General features: G+C 44.5%; 1 protein-coding gene across 3 annotated transcripts in view; it reads right to left on the reverse strand.

Annotated features, from left to right (window-relative positions):
• LPAR3 (lysophosphatidic acid receptor 3) overlaps positions 1 to 19,336 on the reverse strand; it is a 101,504-nt gene that overhangs the window by 34,854 nt on the left and 47,314 nt on the right. For 2 of the 3 annotated variants that reach the window (XM_066376682.1, XM_066376684.1), the window contains exon 2: positions 14,991 to 15,747. In XM_066376682.1, coding sequence (XP_066232779.1) covers positions 14,991 to 15,726 — 736 coding nt within the window. In that variant the 5' untranslated portion in view covers positions 15,727 to 15,747. Of the gene's footprint in view, positions 1 to 14,990; positions 15,748 to 16,451; positions 16,522 to 19,336 lie in introns of those variants that run through there. The other variant, XM_066376683.1, reaches the window with a different exon arrangement.

Consider the following 19,336-nt stretch of genomic DNA (forward strand, 5'->3'; position numbering starts at 1 on the left):
AACTTCCAGACTGTCCCTGTGGGGCCCCAAACTAGCCACTGTCTCCTCCCAGAAGACAGGAGTCCCGAATCCAGTGGCTGGTTCTCGGAATTGTCTCTGGGGACCACGCTCAGAGGGACTCCCTGAGTCAGGAGGGTCTGCACAAGTGCTCCTTATACAGAAGCCAGCAAAGAACGAAGAAGCCTAAGGGTTCTCCAGACTCACACCAGTGCTACTCTCCCTGAACTGCAAGTTGCCTTAAAGCAGAGGAACAGTACCTTATTTCCCCATGTGTAAGATGCACCCGTCTTTGAAAAATTTGGAGTCTATAAAATTGGGAGCATCTTATACAGTGGTTGTAGTTTTTTACTTGCATTTCCTGCTTTTTTTGTGCTTGATGAGTTGTATGAATTTTATGATGAATAAAACTTGAGTACAATAACTTTATGTAATACATTTTTTTTTCAAATTTCAGGCCCCAAATTTAAGGTGCGTCTTCTACATGGGAGCGCCTTACACACGAGGAAATACGGTATTTCTCCTCCACGTTCGAACAAATGAAGGAGAGTTCAGTTATTACGTCAGAAATTAATATTAACCTCTTGTATGAGCACCTGTAGTCTTTCTGAGGGTCCACCCCATGCTACTGAAGAGCCAGTTGTAGCTTCTAAGCTCCACAGAGATTCCATTAAGTGTGTCCAGGATAACTGGGGTCTGCTGTGCCCCTCAGCGTTCTTGTTGGTTCCCGGCCCCAGCAGAGTACACTGAACTCCACTCTGAGGTGGCGTTTGTAAATTTGCCGTGTGTCCCGCAAGTTGCAGCAGCTGTATATACAGGTGGCCATGCAGATCCTAGGAACTTCGTTACATGCTTTCCAGTGTCTGAGCCCTCAGAAATAAGCTCAAGATAACTCCTCTGGAGCCCAGACTCTTCAACAGAACAGGAGAATTTGTCATAAGGAGCCCCAGAATCCAAGAGTTTGGAGCACATCCTGGGGAGGAAAACGCTGACCTTCCAAGGCAGGAATTATTCAAGTCACACGAAAAGTCCTGACCTTTCATCTGAGGCCTATTTGTGGGGTTCTTGAGGTGAGCCCCGTCAGGAGGGACTGTTCTGGCTGTAACACTTTGCTGCATAAGCCCTGTCCTGGGCCCAGATGGGCAGGCACGGAGCAGACAAAAAGCAAGAACAGACTGCTTCCTGACTCACTGGTGAACCCAGTTTGTATCAGCTCTAAGCAGGAGCCCTGCAGTCTCAGCCACACAGCCTCAGTCTACCTCCTGTCAGTGCTCAGGCCGGTGATAAGGAGCCTTACCCTGGAGACAGGCATCTGCCCTGGAGGAGACAAAGAGGTCGCTAAGAAAATACCGCATTTCCCCATGTATAAGACACACTCTGTTTTGAAAAATTTGGGGCCTAAAAACTCAGTGAGTCTTATACAGTGGTTGTAGATTTTTTTACTTGCATTTCCCACTTTTTCATGCTTGTTGTCTTTGTGTTCATTGTTTAATGATGAATAAAACGAGTTCAATATGCTCTGACTGGCTAGGTCAGCGGTACAGCATCGACCTGGCGTGTGGAAGTCCTTGGTTCAATTTCCGGCCAGGGCACACAGGAGAAGCACCCATCTGCTTCTCCACCCCTCCCCCTCTCCCTTCTCTCTTCTCTCTCTTCAACTCCTGCAGCCCAGGCTCCAACTGGAGCAAAGTTGGCCCGGGTGCTGAGGATGGCTCCATGGCCTCTGCCTCAGGCACTGGAATGGCTCCGGTTGCAACAGAGCGGCAGCCCCAGATGGGTGGAGCATCGCCCTCGATGGGTAATGCAGGTGGATCCTGGTTAGGCACATGTGGGAGTCTTTCTGCCTCCCTGCTTCTCACTTCAGAAAAATACAAAACAAAAACCAAAAACAAAATACAAAACAACAACAACAAAAAACTTGAGTTCAATAACTTTATTTAATACTTTTTCTTTTTAATTTCGGGCCCCAAAATTAAAGTGCGTCTTATACCAGGGACCATCTTATACATGGGAAAATAAGGTACCTCTCACAATCGAGGAGATAGATCATGAGACAATGCACCTGGCTAGCCCTTCTAGTCCTGGGGGAGCAAATTCGATGAGACCTAGTACCCCAAAGTGCCCTGCATCATAGTAATTTGGTTCTGGGTTAGTTAAGGCCAAGGGGTTAAAGTTGGCAGCCAGCCGCATGGTTGTACGTGTGGCCCATCCAGTCACTGTGAAGCCTGTATTTGGCTTCACACTCTGCTGTAGCTGTTTTGAAATCCTCAATAACATTATCTTTAAAACATTTTTTTTTTTTGTAAGTAAAGTCTAATGGGACAATGCGGCACAAGTGTGAGCAGAGAAGATATATGAAAATTATTCGTTTTATCTTAATATCCTTAGTGATACTTTCTATTTTTGCCTTTTTATCAAAATGCCCATTTCTGTCTGACCTGTGGTGGCGCAGTGGGATAAAGCATTGAACTGGAACAATGAGGTCACAGGTTCGAAACCCCGGGCTTGCCTGGTCAAGGCTCATTATGGGAGTTGATGCTTCCTGCTCCTCCCCCTTCTCCTCTCTCTCTCTCTCTCTTCTCTCTCTCCTCTCTCTCCTCTCCGGGAGAGACAGGACAAGAGAAAGAGAAGGAACAGCAGGGGAAAGACATGATCACACTGTAGCATGAAGCAGGCAACCAGACAACAAAGAAGTCCGGCCAGATCACTGAATTCGGCAACTGGGAGGGCTATGCTGGCTTCAGCACCATTTCAGCAGGGGCAGAGGCAGCCCACCGCGGTGTGAGGCAGTAGTAGGACAATAAAGGGAAGGAGAGATGGAGCAGTAGTTAGAAACGGGAGAGGTCAGGGGCTGTATTTAATGGTCACATACACAGAAGAGCAAGAATAAGGATGAGAGCTGGCTGCTGGTAAGGCAGAAGCAGTGGCTCTGGGAAGCTAAAGGGAGGAGGGGCCCTTTGCAGGTTGGCTAAGCTGCGGAAGGGAGGGGCGTTGGGCACATCCATGCCAGATGACTTCTATTTTCTCAGAAGGAAACAGGATCAACAACCAAGGAGCTGTCATGAAGAATTGATGCTTCTCATCTCTCTCCCTTTCTTCTGTCTGTCCCTATCTGTCCCTCTCTCTGTCTCTCTCCCTGTCTCTGTCACAAAAAGAAAAAAAAAAGAAGCAAGAAGGTGATGTTAGCAGGGAGGTGAGAAAGGGCAAAGCTCAAAGGCTTTAAGGAATCTTAGTTTCTGGGATGAATAGCTACTTCCTGCTTCCAGGTTTATCTGACCTTGGTCACATGCTCATTCCAGCTCTGCCTCCCGCCAGAGTCACACTCAGCAGTCCTGCGGCCCGGCCTGGCGGCCCCGGCTGGGCCTTTCCGGCTGCTCCCCCTCCCTGAGTAGACTCAGCCTGCTGCTGACAGATGTACCTTCCTGCAGTACCTGCTATGACAGGCCAGCTCTGCCTCTCTGACACCTGAACCACCTACGACCCACAGAGCCCTGGGCAGTCTCCATCACGATTCCTCTCTCTCCCTCACCCACCTGCCATCTTTCTAAAACTCTGATCAGTGTGTAGCAACTCCCACCTTCCTCTCAACCCGCCGGTTCTCTCCAGATGCTACAGGTGCTCACCGTTTAGCTGTGGGATGAAGACTGGCCACAGGTCTATTTAATCTGGTGTTTCAACGAAAGTTGAATCTATCTAGTAGCCACAGGTGCCACCCTCCCTATGCATCCCACCTACTCCAGGCCCAGTTCACACACCAATGATATACACCTGCTCTATGCAGGTGTTTGACAATAAAGTCCACACCATCTTGGAATACAAGGCCTTCTATTCTCTAGCTCCATTATGCCTCTCAAACCAGATGGCCATTACTATGCAAACTGCTTACTCCAGAAATCAGTCTGCCCTGTTCCCCTTCCCACTCCTCACCCTGATCTCTCTCCCTAGATATGAGCATGCCCCCCCACCCTGCCTTTCCTCATATCTGCAATGTCTTGCCCTGTCCTCTCCACTTATACTGAGATCTGGCTCAAATCCTAACTTTTCAAGAAGGCCTCTACAGACATGCCCAGCAACTCTTGCCTGGACCCCTCACCTGACCCTCGTGTATATTTCTTTATTATCTATTTTTGGGGGGTACATTTCCTATTTCCTCAGATAAGCCTATAAAAGGGATTCCTTATAAACTATACATACAAAAAGCGACATAGAGCTCTGCCTCTGGCTAATCTGTCTCGCACATGAGCCAATCACTGACTCGTAAACCTTGGATGTCTCCTGGGAGCCATAAAACACAAGTGCAAGCACAGATTCCTAGCGCCTTCAGGGCAAAGGCCACAGTTTACAGTTAGTACACTGCCTAAAATCAAGCAGGTTCTCACTAAATGTTTCTGATAAGTAAGTATGAAAAAAAGAAATCTCTTCTTGTTCTAAAAACATAAAGGATAAAACAGGCCTGCTGTTGGGCAGTAGCCTCTCTGACTTGATGGAAACAAACAAACCTTGCTGTGTATCACTGTCGCTCAGGCATCCAAGCAGGTGTGTCTCACCAAGGAAGAAGGGAGACCCCCCCAGAAAAAGCAGAACTAGGTAGACCAGAGCTCTGGCCTCAACACCAGCAATGATTTATAAGGTGAACTTGGGCAAATCTCTCAACAGCTATTGATTCTTCAAGGTAATGGGATCCTTTCTTCTCACACTCTGCAGAGTTATAATACCATCCGGTTGGGGAGGCAGAGCGGGTGGCTGGACAGGAGGGACAACTGTCAGGACAGGGGGAAGGGCTGCTTGCTTGTGGTGTCCCCAGCCAATACTACTGGGTCACCTGCCCTTTTTCCTGGGTTTTATGTGGGATCCCTAGGTCTGTGACAGACTGGGGTTTCAGCAAACATCCTTAACTCTCTTTTCCCACCCAACCTGTTTGCTTTAGCTACACACTAGATTCAGCAGTCCCCAGTGGAAATTTTAAAAGTAACAACAGTGTTAACACGGATTTGATAAAAACTATATTACGAGTCAGCACACACTGCGCTATTCCCAGTGTTAGCCTGGAGACGTGGCAGGTAATAATCACATTCTCCTTTGGCAGAAATCGAGGCCCTCACAGAGGGCATTCCTGAGTTCTGGAACTCGAAACCTTCCAGGAGGCCTGAGTACTGGCAGAAGAGTAGGATGTAATTGGGCAATGAAACTTCTCTAAGTAAAATAATCCAGAGAAAGACAAATACGATATGCTATCACTTATATGCGGCATCTAAAGGAAAAAGAAAGAGCCAATTTCAAAAACATGGAATGAGAGCCGCTGTGTGAGCGCCACGGTGCTGACGGGTTGAGGGGAAGGCGGGAGCTGCCGAATGCAGAGCAGAGAGTTCGAGAGCAGAGTGGTGGCTGTCCGTGGGGTGGGGAGGAATGAAATTGTAGGTACACAACCTCACTTATAAATTCTGAGGGTCTAATGTACGATATGATGACCACAGTTAATAATATGGTACTGTATATCTGAAAGTTGCTGAGAGTACATATTAAGTATTCCCACCACACACACATACCCACAAAAAGAACAGAATTAACAATGTGAGGTATGTTAATTATCTTAATCTTGGTAATCATCCCACCATGTACATGCATCTTAAATCATTGTGTTGTGCACTTTAAATAGATACCATTTTATTTGTCAATTATTTCAGCAATGTTGGGGGGTGGAGAGAGGGAGACACTGAGAAGTGTTTCTGTACCCCACACTCAGGAAATATTCAATGATTGTTCCAGTAAGAGAAGGGTTTCAGGTTTCTAAGAAGAAGAGAAACCAGAAGAAAGCTCTGAGGGAAGTGACTGGAAGTGGGAGGCTGGGTGGATGGACCGGGGTGAACAGGATTGACGGAGACGTGGAGGAAATGGAAGAGGGCAAGCAGTGATCACGCTGGAAACAATAACAATGATTTGGAAAAATGGCTTTTGTGCTGACTGCATAGGGAAGCCTCTGCAACAGTGAAGCAGGGGGGAAAAACCAAGAACCAAGAGCCCGAGGTGAGATAGCACAGGGCTACACGAGGAGAGACAGAGGGGAAGGGCAGAACCGAAACTGGTGGTGGAAGTGCCAACAACTGGAGACCATTTGAAAAGGTGGTACAGTGATATATATACAATTTTCTTTTTTTTTAAATTTGAAGCTGTTTCCCCCTAACATCAGAGACTGCGGTTTTCTCAGTCACCGCCATCCCCCGGAAGGGACGGGCTGTCAAAGAGCATTGCTGGGAGCAGCAGTTGGGAGGAGATCATACTTCTGCACTCACTCGTGTACAGTTTGCCCTGGGGCCCCTGATGCAATGTCCTGCAGCGCATGGGAAAAGCATCTGCGAGAGGTGCTCCTTGGATTAGCTGTTCCAAAACAAAAGTATGAACACCCCCTGGAGTCAATGCCCTAAGTACTTACTGGTGCCTGGGTGGCTTGACTCTGAAAAGAATTAGGTGTTCTGATAGAACTGCACAGCAACAAGAGGGCTCCTGCGTGCCAACAATCTGACCATTTCACTCAACAGTTCTTAAGACAAAGCTTTAATTTTTTTTAACAGATATTTGATTACTAAGGCATGCAAGGCAGCAAACATTGAAAGCAGGCTCCTGTGATACAGAAGCCACTATAAGGCCACAAAAGCTGAAGACAAATGTTTCAAATTTTCCGGGGGCTCTGCTTAGCTTCTTCGGGCTCCCGGTTTCTGCTTGAGCATGTGCCTGTGTGTGCGGTGTGCGTGTGTGTGTGCGCGCCCCTCCCCCTTTTGTAAATGGAGCAAGAACATTTCATTGATAAAGGTTGAAAACAGAAACAGTATCAAAGATCTGGGTTCTGGTCCCCATTCTTTCCAGACAAAAGGCAAATTTCCAATCCCAGTAAAGGTGGTAGTAGAACCTGACCAACTCAGCACCCCGGTAGGATTCATTAGCAAGATGAGGACATTTTCTTATGACTACTATCTTGGAGCTCTACACACAAGATGTTGGTGCTGTATTATGGGATTCTTATTAAGCTAACACTTGATGGTCAGGGTCCTGCTTATAATGTTTTATTCATAAGTGTTGCAAAAGTGAAATGAATTATTAATGCAAAGATCATCTGTCAGAGACAGGAATCAGTAACAGAATTTCCCTGGGGCTTGAGGCGGGGGGCGGTTAGAGGAACTAGCAATGCAAGCACAGAGCTCTTCTGTGCTGACCACATGTTCAGATTGGCCCTGTCCCCAGGGACCAAGTGGTGCCATTCGCCAGCTGTCAGGTAGCCTCTGCAAAGCATGCTCCGTTAGCTTCCTCTGGCTACTTGTCCACAGTACAAAACCTGCCATCATGATGGCACCAACAGTAGGCCTCCAGTCTCCATCTCTACAGTACCTGTGACATTTCTGGTGGGTAAGGTACTCTGTTTGAATATTGGACAAGATTCTTAAGGATTAAATTAAGGCCTAAGAAGAGTGGCTTACTCTCCTTAGTACTGACTATGTGCCAAGCACAACGGTAGGTACTTCACCTGTATTATCTCACTGTGTCCTCAAAACCTTGCCATGCCAGAGGTGCTATCATCCCCAGCTTACAGATGGAGAAACGAAGTCACAGAGAGGTTAGGTACATTGCTCAGGGCCACACAACTTGGAAGTGGCAAACCCAGAGTTTAAATCTGGTTCTATCCCTATTACAAAGCCCCATTCTTTTTTTTTTTTCCTGTTCTTTTTCTTTTCAAAGCCCCTATTCTTGCCATTTACTTTAGTGAACATAAAGTTTGGAAATTGGGAGATACCATCATAATAGTCACAATCATGCTGCAAAATCTTTAAAACCAATCAAGAGCGAGCTATACTTTGAGAGTTCAAGTGACGTTACAGAAACAAATTTAACGGATGTGAGGGCGATCTGGCTGTGACATCTGTCACCCCATTGATCGCCAGGGTTGATTCAGCTGATCTGGCTGCTAGGCGGGTGTCCCCTTCCTCCCTCACAGCTCCATGCGCGTCCCTCCCGAAGCTGCGCGCTCCGTTGAAGAGGACGACCTTCCCCGCTAGAGGAGAGGACTGTTCTTCAGTCAAGGGTATACGAGTAGCTGCGCTCCCCTGCTAGAACCTCCAGAAACAAACTTAACTAGAAATCAAGGGACATACAAGTTACAAACCTCATTACTTGAGTTGACGCGGTTCTAGCTCCACCACTTAAAAGAGGCTGCTAACTAACCTTGGAGAGAGGGCCCTGGAGTCAATCTGCTTGGACTCCAGTCTCAGCTCTCTTTCTAATCATGAGCAAGACATTGAACCCCATCTGAGCCTCAGTTTCCTCCACTTGTAATAATAACAAAACTGCCCTCATGGGGCTGTCACGAAGATTAAATGAAATAAAACATGGAAGATGTTCAGGATCACACATAGCACAAAATGAGTAATAACTTTATTTATACCAGTATGGATCAATGGGCAAGATGCATAAGTCCACCTGAGTTTCCTCATCTGTAAAACGATCTGCAGAGTTGTTATGAGGATTAAATGAAATAAAAACCTAAAAGCAGGTCACATGCAGACCTCCTCATAGTAGGCACTCAACAAATGTTCCTTTGTTTTCCTGTCCCCATTGTAGCACTACCACTTAGTCTTCTGAGACCTCAGTCTCCGTGTTATAAGATGACACACTCACTCATTCCCTGGCCCTTCTGACCTCACAGGCACGTCAAACCCAGAGCGTGCCAAAGGCCAGGCTGGATATGAGAAAACCTGGGTTGTAGTTATAGTCCCAGCTTTTGAAAAGCCACTTCACTTCCTTCCACCTCGATTTCCTTATTTATTCATTCTATTGTAATCCCAACAAGGGTGCTACATACAGTGTGCTACACATTAGATATGCAAAGATAGATAAGGCACCGTCTCTGAGTTCAAAGAATACATATTCTACTTCAAAATAAAGGCATGCAAACAATTAAGTGAACTGAATAAGGTACGGACAAGTTAGAGGTGGGCCAAAGGAGGTGCCATCAGACTGACGCAGGGAGGGCAGAGAAAGGTTCAGAGAAGACAGGCCCTGGGGTTGCTCTTCCAAGACGAATGGGAGTTTCCCCAGCAGAGCCAGAGGAAAGGTATGCCAGCAAGTGCAAAGGTGTAGGGATGCAAAACAAGGAGCTGTAAATAATTAATTATAGCTGAGTACAGGGTGCATCTAGGGGAGTGGCAGGAAAATGGGACAGCATCCCCACTGACCTTGCAGGATTTCTGTGAGACAGAATGAGGACAATGTATTAAAACACAGAAAAGGACACAGTGTTGCAAAACTGCTGTGAATGACTATTAGTTGGGCTCTAGCAAGGCTCATAATGGTACTACATTTCACCCAGTTCCTAGCAAGAGAACTCCGACTATTGTTTCTTCTGTTACCTCCACCTTGCCTCCCTCTTCTCTACCCTGAAAGAAGACAAAGAGGATTTAGCTTGGATCTAAGTGGAGAGGTGGGAGGGAGATACCAGAAGGAAAATCATCCAGCTCTTGTTTCAATTACCGCAAACCTTTTGAAAGTTCCTTAACTATAATGTGTCTCATCTTTTAAAAGAGTTCAGTTACTATTAGCAAAACAACAACAACAACAAAACAAAAAACAGAAAACCCTTGACTCTAAAACCATGACTTTTTAAACGTTCTTGATCATAACACATAATAAAAAAATACATTTTATATCATAAACCAGTACACACCTTACAAAGCAATACCTAAAACCTACTACGTGCAATGCCCTCAGATACTTTCTCTTCTATTTCATGCCATTTAAAAGAGTGTCAGTTAAAATTTCTTAATTGATTTGACTACTTGCTAGTAGGTTACAAACTGCAGTTTGAAAGCCACCACCCTAAGAGACAGGAAGGTTCATGGAAGATTTCAAAAGTATGGTTTATAGCCTGACCTGTGGTGGCACAGTGGATGAAGTGTCAACCTGGAATGCTGAGGTCGCAAGTTCGAAACCCAGGCTTGCCCGGTCAAGGCACATACAAGAAGCAAATACTATGAGTTGATGTTTCCCTCTCTTCCCCCTCCTTCTCTTTCTCTCTCCTCTCTAAAAAAATCAACAAAAGTATGGTTCACACATCCTTTCAACTTTCCTTTTCTTTTACATTTCAAGACATTGCAAAATAGAAGGAAGTTCAGCTCATTTTCTGGGAAACAAAACACCCCTGTATGTACAGCTTACAAGGCGTGTTGTCTGACAATAAATGAGAGGTTTCCACGTGAGGTTTCTCGTGTGTTTGGTTGCTGCAGATGATTAGCCATGTTGACAAGTAGAATTTCAAAATACAAGCCTCTTTCTTAGGCAGGGCCTTGGTGCCCTGTGGAAAGTAAGATCATAGGTCCCCAACGTCTTTTCGATGAGAACAGTCAATAAGCAACTTCTTTCACATAAAGGGCCCATCACACATCATAACCCAGAAGTGAGCAAGCATTCTGCCTCAGGGATGCTGAAATGGGAACACAATGACTACATGCCTTTCCAATCATGCACAGATTTAAAATTCATATCACCATCATCAGTACTACCACCTCCCTCAACAAGGGAAGAATCTGCTCCCCTTCCAGCTCTGTAAGCTTCTGTGTCCAGGCAACAACTTAAAGCTGGAAAGAAGCACAAAGATCACCTGGTCTACCTTTCTCCTTCCAAAGAGGATGGCCAACTAAACTTTGCCAGCTCACAGCTGAGCTACTTCCTTTTGTACTACAACATCTGTGCTCCACAGGCCTTTCCCTCTGGTGCTGCAAAAGTTTTAGATGTTTCTACTGTCATACTGTGTGTGTGTGTGTGTGTGTGTGTGTGTGTGTGTGTGTGTGTTTCCGAAATTGGAAGCAGGGAGGCAGACAGACTCCCACATGCACTTGACTGGGATCCACACAGCATACCTACTAGGGGGCAATGCTCTACCCATCTGGGGCATTGCTCTGTTGCAACAGGAGCCATTCTAGCACCTGAGGTGGAAGCCATGGAGCCATCCTCAGTGCCCGGGCCAACTTTGCTCCAATGGAACCTTGGCTGCAGGAGGGGAAGAGAGAGAGAGAAGGGTGGAGAAGCAGATGGGCACTTCTTCTATGTGCCCTGACCAGGAATTGAACCCAAGACTTCCACATGCTGGGCCAAGGCTCTACCGCAGAGCCAACGAGCCAGGGCCCCATCACACTTTTGATTACACTATTCCTCCTATTGAGAATGCTTTGCCCTCCTGCCGACACAAATTCTACTCATCCTTTCAGATAATATCCCAAGCTCTCTAAGAAGCCTTCCCCAAACTCTACAGACCTGTCCATCTTTTCTTTCTTTACCAAAATGAGATTCAGCTCACTGAATTCATACAACCTTTGCTTATATGTGATTTAACAAACAGTTAAGATGTACTTATTGATTAACCTTTTAATATTTAAAAGAAGATGTGTTTATAAGAAACTTTAACTGCCTGACCAGGCGGTGGCGCAGTGGATAGAGCGTCAGACTGGGATGCGGAGGACCCAGGTTCGAGACCCCGAGGTTACCAGCTTGAGCGCAGGCTCATCTGGTTTGAGCAAAAGCTCACCAGCTTGGATCCAAGGTCGCTGGCTCTAGCAAGGAGTTACTTGGTCTGCTTTAGCCCCATGGTCAAGGCACATATGAGAAAGCAATCAATGAAAAACTAAGGTGTCACAACAAAAAACTGATGATTGATGTTTCTCATCTCTCTCTGTTTCTGTCTGTCTGTCCCTATCTATCCCTCTCTCTGACTCTCTCTCTGTAAAAAAAAAAAAAGAAAAAGAAACTTTAACCTTAAATTAACCTTTCTTACAACATACATAGCAAGGAGTAAATAGAAAGGTTTAGCATTTTCTTATAAAGATGTTTAAATCATGTTATCATTATAAATTTCCATATATTCAAAATGAGTGACAGTGATTGTAGATGCCAGCACTGTGGATTTTTCTAATATTCTATCATATGGGAGACACTTGGCTCAGGCAACTGAGTATCAGAGCAACTGAGGGGCTTCCTCCCTTAAGGAGATACTATGGTAGATGTTCTCAAGGAGGAAGACTCTGTGCTTTGATACATAGTCCACAGAACTCCGTGTTGGCTATGGTTACTTTTTGTTACAATAGGATCATTGAATTTTTTAATTTTGAAAGAACTTAAATATTACCTATTCCACCTCATATGAAAAAATTTAACAACAACAACAAAAAAAGGTGAGCTGATGTGCTTCAGATCACACCTGTGAGGTAGGGTAGAAACCAAATTTTTCTGCTCCCAAAGAAATCAGGAGTGACAGGTCTAAAAACCTCATGCCACCTAGCTCTTCAGTTTCATTTCCCCTGTCCCCAAACTTCCCGTCTTCCACCAGATCCCTCTGTCTCACCACTGAGGGACTTCCTCAATTCCTCAGCACCAAACTGTCTTCCTGTCATTAACCAATTCCCCGACGTTGTTCCATCTCAATGCCACGACTTCTCTTATCCTATTTGGCAATTTCACTGTTTATTCCGTTATTTTCCCTCTTATCCAATACCATACCTACCAAAACCACACAGCGGCTTTGTTTTAAATCCTTCCGCATAGTCCAGACAAAGTCACACACGAAACTGAAGCCAGTGACCACAAGGGGCCTCACAGAGTCCTATTCTCTCCTCCTAGGATTACGGAAGTCTTCTCCATTTCATGCTGCGTGTGAATGTAACATGCTGGAAAACCCAGGCAGGTAATTTCTCAAGACACCTAGCCAAGCAAACAATTATGTGTGCAAGTTAAGCAAGAAGAGTAGCAGCGTTCACACTACCAACAAACAACAAACTTTACTCTTCACCAAAAATATACTCTCTAGCTCAGGAGTGTAAACATTGATTAACTGACCCCTCCTTTTCTTATTCTTGTCTATGTTCTTGTCAAGGCACTCAAAGAAGAATGAAGTGGTCAAAGCAGAAGGCAGAACAAAGACAAGACCAGTAAAAAGTCCAAACAAATCATAACCAGCTGCAAAGTGTGGTGTTAAACATGTGAACCCCAAAGGCCAACTGGTCACTCTTAGTTCCACCAGTAATAGCTTAAATAAATAGTACCTACCTCACAGAGTTGCCATAAGCATTAAAGTTAATATACATAAAATACTTAGGAGAATGTTTGACACATACTAAACATTACTTAATTATTTGTTAACTAAAATAAATCCTGAGTTGGGAATTATTTTAAAAATCATATTCTGTATGTGCAGATCTCCAAGTCTTACTGGCCATTTCAGGACTTAAGAGACATTGTGCTGGTTCCCATTCCACACCACATACACCCTACACCCTCTAATATGAGTTGTTTTCCAATGTTTCATTCCATAATTCCTCTGCATTGGGACTTGACAGGAATATACTCCCGGCTCTCTCACCAAAAGTCCCTGTTGCTGCAGTCACCACACATGCTGAGGAAAGGCCTCCTAATGTACAAGGCCTGTGAAACCACAAATGTTCTTGTCTGCCCACACGTCACAAATTCTACCTGTAACCCAGGACTGGGGTTGTGGGGGCAACAGGCCACCTACCACAGAGAAAACAAAATGAAGGGAATCTTCTTCACACAAATATATCTTTTCGGTACCAGGCGCACAGGCAATGCAAACTTCTCAGGAGCCGTCCTAAAGTCTCTCCTCCCTTTCTTCATTTTACTTGGATTGGGCTCTTGGCTACACTAATCTAGTCTTCTCAAGGTCACTGACATACTCCTACTCTGCTGAACCCAACAAGCTCACCGGGTGCTGTCACTCCCTTTCCCCCGGGGCTTCCCTCTCCTGGCTTCAAGGACACCGTATTCTCCTGGGTTTTCTGGCTGCTCCTTCTGGGGCCTCTTTGCTGGTTGATTCCTGCCTTCCCCTGCTCCTTACACTCATTCCTTGGTCCTCTTTTCTTCTCCATAATGAGCTCATCCAGTCTTGTGGTGTAAATACCACTTCCTCCCTCAATGACTCTCCAATACATACAGTACTTAAATCCTGAACTCTAGATTCACATGTCCAACTGCCTACTCAGGGATTCCACAGAGTTGTCTAATCGGGTCTTAAACTTAGCTTGTCCAAAACCAAACTCCTGACACCCCTCCCACATCTCTCCCTCTTCTGTCTTCCCCATCTCAGTAAATAACACTCCCCACCTTCCCCTTCTCCTCTCGCCTTCCTTTATAACTTACCAGCCAGCAAATCCTATCAAGTCCACCTCTAGCAACACCCAGAATCTGACCGTAGCTCATCCCTCCCAACTGCCCTCGGGTCCCCACCGCTATTATCTCCACCGAGTACTGAAATACCCTCATAAGAAAAGCTCTTGCTTTTGCTCCGGTCCTACTGAAAACATCGGCCAGAGTGATGCCATTAAAACCCAGGTCAGATCACGTCACTCCTTTGTTCAAAGCCTTTCAATGGCTTCTCATCTCACTTACAAAAGCCAAAGTCCTTATGATAAGTGCACAGCCCTCCATAATGTGAGTTGCCCCACCCTACCCCCTCAGATCTCTGACCTCATCGCCTCTCCTTTCCCCTGTTCTCTCTACTCCAGCCACACTGGCCTCCTTCTCTTCAGGGCCCCATCTCACTGGACCTTCTGCACGGAGTGCCCTTCCCCAGACATATACATGCTTGGTTCCTTAACCACCGTCACGTCTCTGCTCAAAAGTCCCTCACAACACTTTTTAAAATTGCAAACTATACCTACTCAGCACTCCTCATTTCCCTCCCCTGCTTTATTTTTCCCGGTAAGATTCATCAACCTCTTATTATATAAATTCTATTATAAACTGTATTACAAAATTATTTAGTCTATCCCTATTAGAATACTCATTTTGCCTTGCCCTACTAGAGTATAAGCTCGAAGCAGGATTTATGTCTGTTTTTGTTCATTGCTGCATTCCTATGACTTAGTAAGTACCTTGTATACAGTAGGTGCTCAATAAATATTTGCCGAATGAGTAAAAATAATGGATCACTGGGTTCCCCTTACCTAAGACAGTCATCACCGTCTTCATTAGCTTCATGGGTGTCCTCCGGCGGCTGATGGACCCACTTGTATGCGGAGACAAGACGTTGGTTTTCCTCTTGACGTACAAATAGATACGCAAGTACACCACAACCATGATGAAGAAGGCCACGAGGTTGGACACTGTCCAGAAAATGAGGTAACTCCTGCTATAAATGGGGGCCAGGGAAGAGCAGGTAGAGATGTCACAGAGGCAATTCCAGCCCAGCGTGGGGACCGCCCCCATAAAGATGGCAATGGCCCAGACAAACAGAATGAGCAATATCACCCTCTTTTTGGTCAGGTTGCTGTGGACCCGCATCCTCATGATTGACATGTGCCTCTCCACAGCAATAACCAGCAAATTGGTCAGGGAGGCCGTCAAGCTGGTATCCAGAAGTCCCTGGCGGAGAAACCAGCGGTGGACAGTCAACGTTTGTGAAATAGAGCCAGTGTTGAACATCAGAAATACATAGGCAATTCCAGCAAAGAAATCTGCAGCAGCTAGGTTAGCCAACAGGTAGTAGAAGGGGAAATGAAACTTTCTGTTTTTAATCACCGCCGCGATGACCAGAGAATTAGAAAAAAATATAAACACACAGAAAAAAGTTCCAACACATAAAACAATCTGAAGCTTTGTTTCTGTCCACTCATCAGGACCGTCAGGGTTGCTCTTATTATAAAAAAAGTCCATATGCTTATCATAGTGACACTCATTCATTGTGGAGAAGAACTGAACATCCTAGAAAGAAATTTAAAGAAGAAACAAATATCATTCTTTGCAAAGTCAATAAACCACCAGCTAACATTGCAAAGACCTGTCTGGCCAGCTCCTCTCAGTCCTTCTGGATCTCAGTAAATGTTCCTTGCTCCAGGACCCCAGCCCCTGACCTCCTATCACAGCATTACCTCACATTGGTAACTGTTGTCTGTTTCCCAGGCTAGGTGCAAGCTCAGTGAGGGAGGGTATATGTTACCATTATAACCCCAGGACCCATTTTTCCTGGCTGCCTTGTGACAGGTACCTGCTGGCTGCTGGCTGATTGACTGGCTGAATGAATCAATGAATAAACAAACATGGAGGCAGCAATGTCAGCAAATTTAAAAAGGCAAATATTCTGAACTGTGCAATATCCACTCTGTATTGGTAACAATTACAGCACAACATTTCAATGCTTTCTCCTGGTGGTATCCAGCCCATTTCTTATTTATGGATTCCGTTCATTAATCAAAGGCCGGTTGGTAATGGCAGGCACATTCTTGTCAAGATAACAGTGTTGAGTTACTTTTCACATGACAAAACGGCCTCCCCAGGAGATCAGTTTTCTACCACTCTGATTCCACTCTTGACTCTCCTTTCACCATCTTTTGGTTTCAAGCTACAATGACAACACTCATTAAGATGTGGTACAGGGCTGGAGTCTGGTCTCCACACTCCTTCCTTACCTTTTTGTGTACTTCTTTCTTATTCTCCTAACCAAACTGTACCAATGTGAATTTGTTTGCTGGGTTTTCCAACTCAATCACTTCGGGTCAATTTCCTTTTGTGGGCCCCTTCAACACAGCGGGAGGTGGAAGGACAGGCCTCCCTGGGCAGGACTGAGATCCGGAGTTTGGGCAGACATCCAAGGATATGAGAACATACCTGCCAAGTGAGAGCAAGTCCTCAGGACACATGTCTGAAAGTAGACCCCATATTGGGGTATCAGGCAAACAAAGAAAATACGAATATCAGGACAAGATTTCTTAGATCCCAGAGGCTCATGGACTGCCCATCCATCTATACATGGTAGGAGGACCGAGGTGTTCTGCCTCACAAGGGTCTGAGGATAGCCATGAATGGTCCTATCAAAGGAGACTGGAGTTGAAGGCCAGGAAATCTAGCTTCTGGGGAGAATAACCACGGACCCTTTCACAAGGAATGAGGCTGCAATTTAACTGCTGGAGATCCAGTAGGCTTGGGCAGTGTGCAGTTCACTGCTGGCAATGAAGTGGCTCTAACAGCAACGCTTACCAGAAATCCCCAGCTTTTAAGGTTCTCGTAAATTCTCTAATCCAATACCACATACAGACTCAGGATAAACATATCAGATATCAACTTGAAGTAGTACAAGACGGAAATGAATCTTAGGCAGTCTTATTTTTAATTTACATTTTAATAAGATGATACTTTTAAATGAATTAGACACGGTCTCTCTGCCATAGCAAATGGAAGGTAAGAATATCACCTTACATGCTTAAAACAAACAAACTGAGAGTGGTCTCAGGAGACCCATAGTTCTAGTGCCATTCAATTACAAAGGGGGGCTCAATTTTAATAATGACAAAACAAAAATTAGTCTCTTTCACAGACATTCACCAGTATTTAATTGCCAATATCATATAACTCCACATAGCAGGCCAAAATAGCTATGCTTTATTGTTATAATTTTCCCAAATGAAAAATGTAGACATATTTGATTGTTTAATAGCTCTTAATATTCCAGTATATGAATATACCACTCTTTATTTAACTAATCCCTAAATGTTAGGCACTTAGGTTGTTTCCAATATTTTGCTTTCATAAGCAAGGGGACGTTCTTGTGTATTAATCTTCATACATCCTTGCCCAATTATTTCCTTAAGATTAATCTATAGATTTCAAGTTGATAAAGTAACAGAATGTAAATTTATCTAAAAGTTTCTGATACATACTGTCAAACTGCCCTTGAGACAGATTGTGTTTCTGATCCTACTAGCAGCATATCAGAGTTGAGCAGAAAATATTAATCTAGTAAAATTTAATTTAAGTATCTAAGGAGAAAATTTAGCTTTCAACAATGTTGAAAGTATATAGAAATTCAAGACAAAAAATCAAAGAATGACATGAGAAATTTTAATGATGCAATTACTGTGTCCCTTCACTAATAAAAACTAATAATGTATTTTACTTTGCTATATGCTCAGATACCTAAGAGAAACATATTTCTAATTTAAAATTACATTATCCGGCCCTGGCCAGATGGCTCAGTGGTAGAGCGTCGGCCTGGTGTGCGGAAGTCCCGGGTTCGATTCCAGGCCAGGGCACACAAGAGAAGCGCCCATTTGCTTCTCCACCCCTCCTCCTCTCCTTCCTCTCTGTCTCTCTCTTCCCCTCCCGCAGCCAAGGCTCCATTGGAGCAAAGATGGCCCGGGCGCTGGGGATGGCTCCTTGGCCTCTGCCTCAGGCGCTAGAGTGGCTCTGGTCGCGACAGAGCGACGCCCCGGCTGGAAGAACATCGCCCCCTGGTGGGCGTGCCAGGTGGATCCCGGTCGGGCACATGCGAAGTCTGTCTGACTGCCTCCCCGTTTCCAGCTTCAGAAAAATACAAAAAAAGAAGAAAAAAAAAAAAGAAAAAAAATTACATTATCCTTGATTAATTCATCAGCAATATCAAAATTAATAATATGTTGGGAAGATGTTGGAATTATAATACTACCAAGAATACCTTTAAAATTTCCTAGTTTCCTTTAGAAGAAGTCTTAACATTTTAGTTTGGGTTCATAAATTTGGTGGAAATTTATGAAAACTAAAACAGCACATTCTTTTTTTTCTTTTCTTTAATGATTTTAATTTATTGTGTTTACATAGATTCTAGTGTCACCCCAAATGCATCCCCCCTCCCCCGTATTTCCCTCAACATCTCCCTTGCCCCCTCCCCATTGAGCCTTCCCCCCTTCCCTTCAGGTTTATCCCATCCTATCATCCCCTTTCCCTCTGTCCTCTTTTCCTCTAGTCCCTTTGATCCCTCCTCTGTCTCAATTCTGTTCCTCAGTTCACATTGTTCATAGGATTCCTCAAATAAGTGAGGTCATATGATGTTTTTCTTTTTCTGCCTGGCTTATTTCACTTAACATAATAGCATCTTAGAAGAAAACATAGGCAGTAAGCTCTCCGACATCTCTCGCAGCAATATATTTGCTGATTTATCTCCACGGGCAAGTGAAATAAAAGACAGGATAAACAAATAGGACTATATCAAACTAAAAAGCTTTTGCATAGCTAAAGACAATAAGAACAGAATAAAAAGACAAACTACACAATGGGAGAACATATTTGACAATATGTCTGATAAAGGGTTATTAACCAAAATTTATAAAGAACTTGTAAAACTCAACACCAGGAAGATAAACAATCCAATCAAAAAATGGGCAAAAGAAATGAATAGACACTTCTCCAAAGAGGACATACAGATGGCCAACAGGCATATGAAAAAATGCTCAACTTCACTAATCATTAGAGAAATGCAAATTAAAACCATGAGATATCACCTTACACCAGTCAGAATGGTGCTCATCAACAAAACAACACA

The sequence above is a fragment of the Saccopteryx leptura genome, chromosome 3 (assembly GCF_036850995.1).
Source record: "Saccopteryx leptura isolate mSacLep1 chromosome 3, mSacLep1_pri_phased_curated, whole genome shotgun sequence".
Classification (NCBI taxonomy): domain Eukaryota; kingdom Metazoa; phylum Chordata; class Mammalia; order Chiroptera; family Emballonuridae; genus Saccopteryx; species Saccopteryx leptura.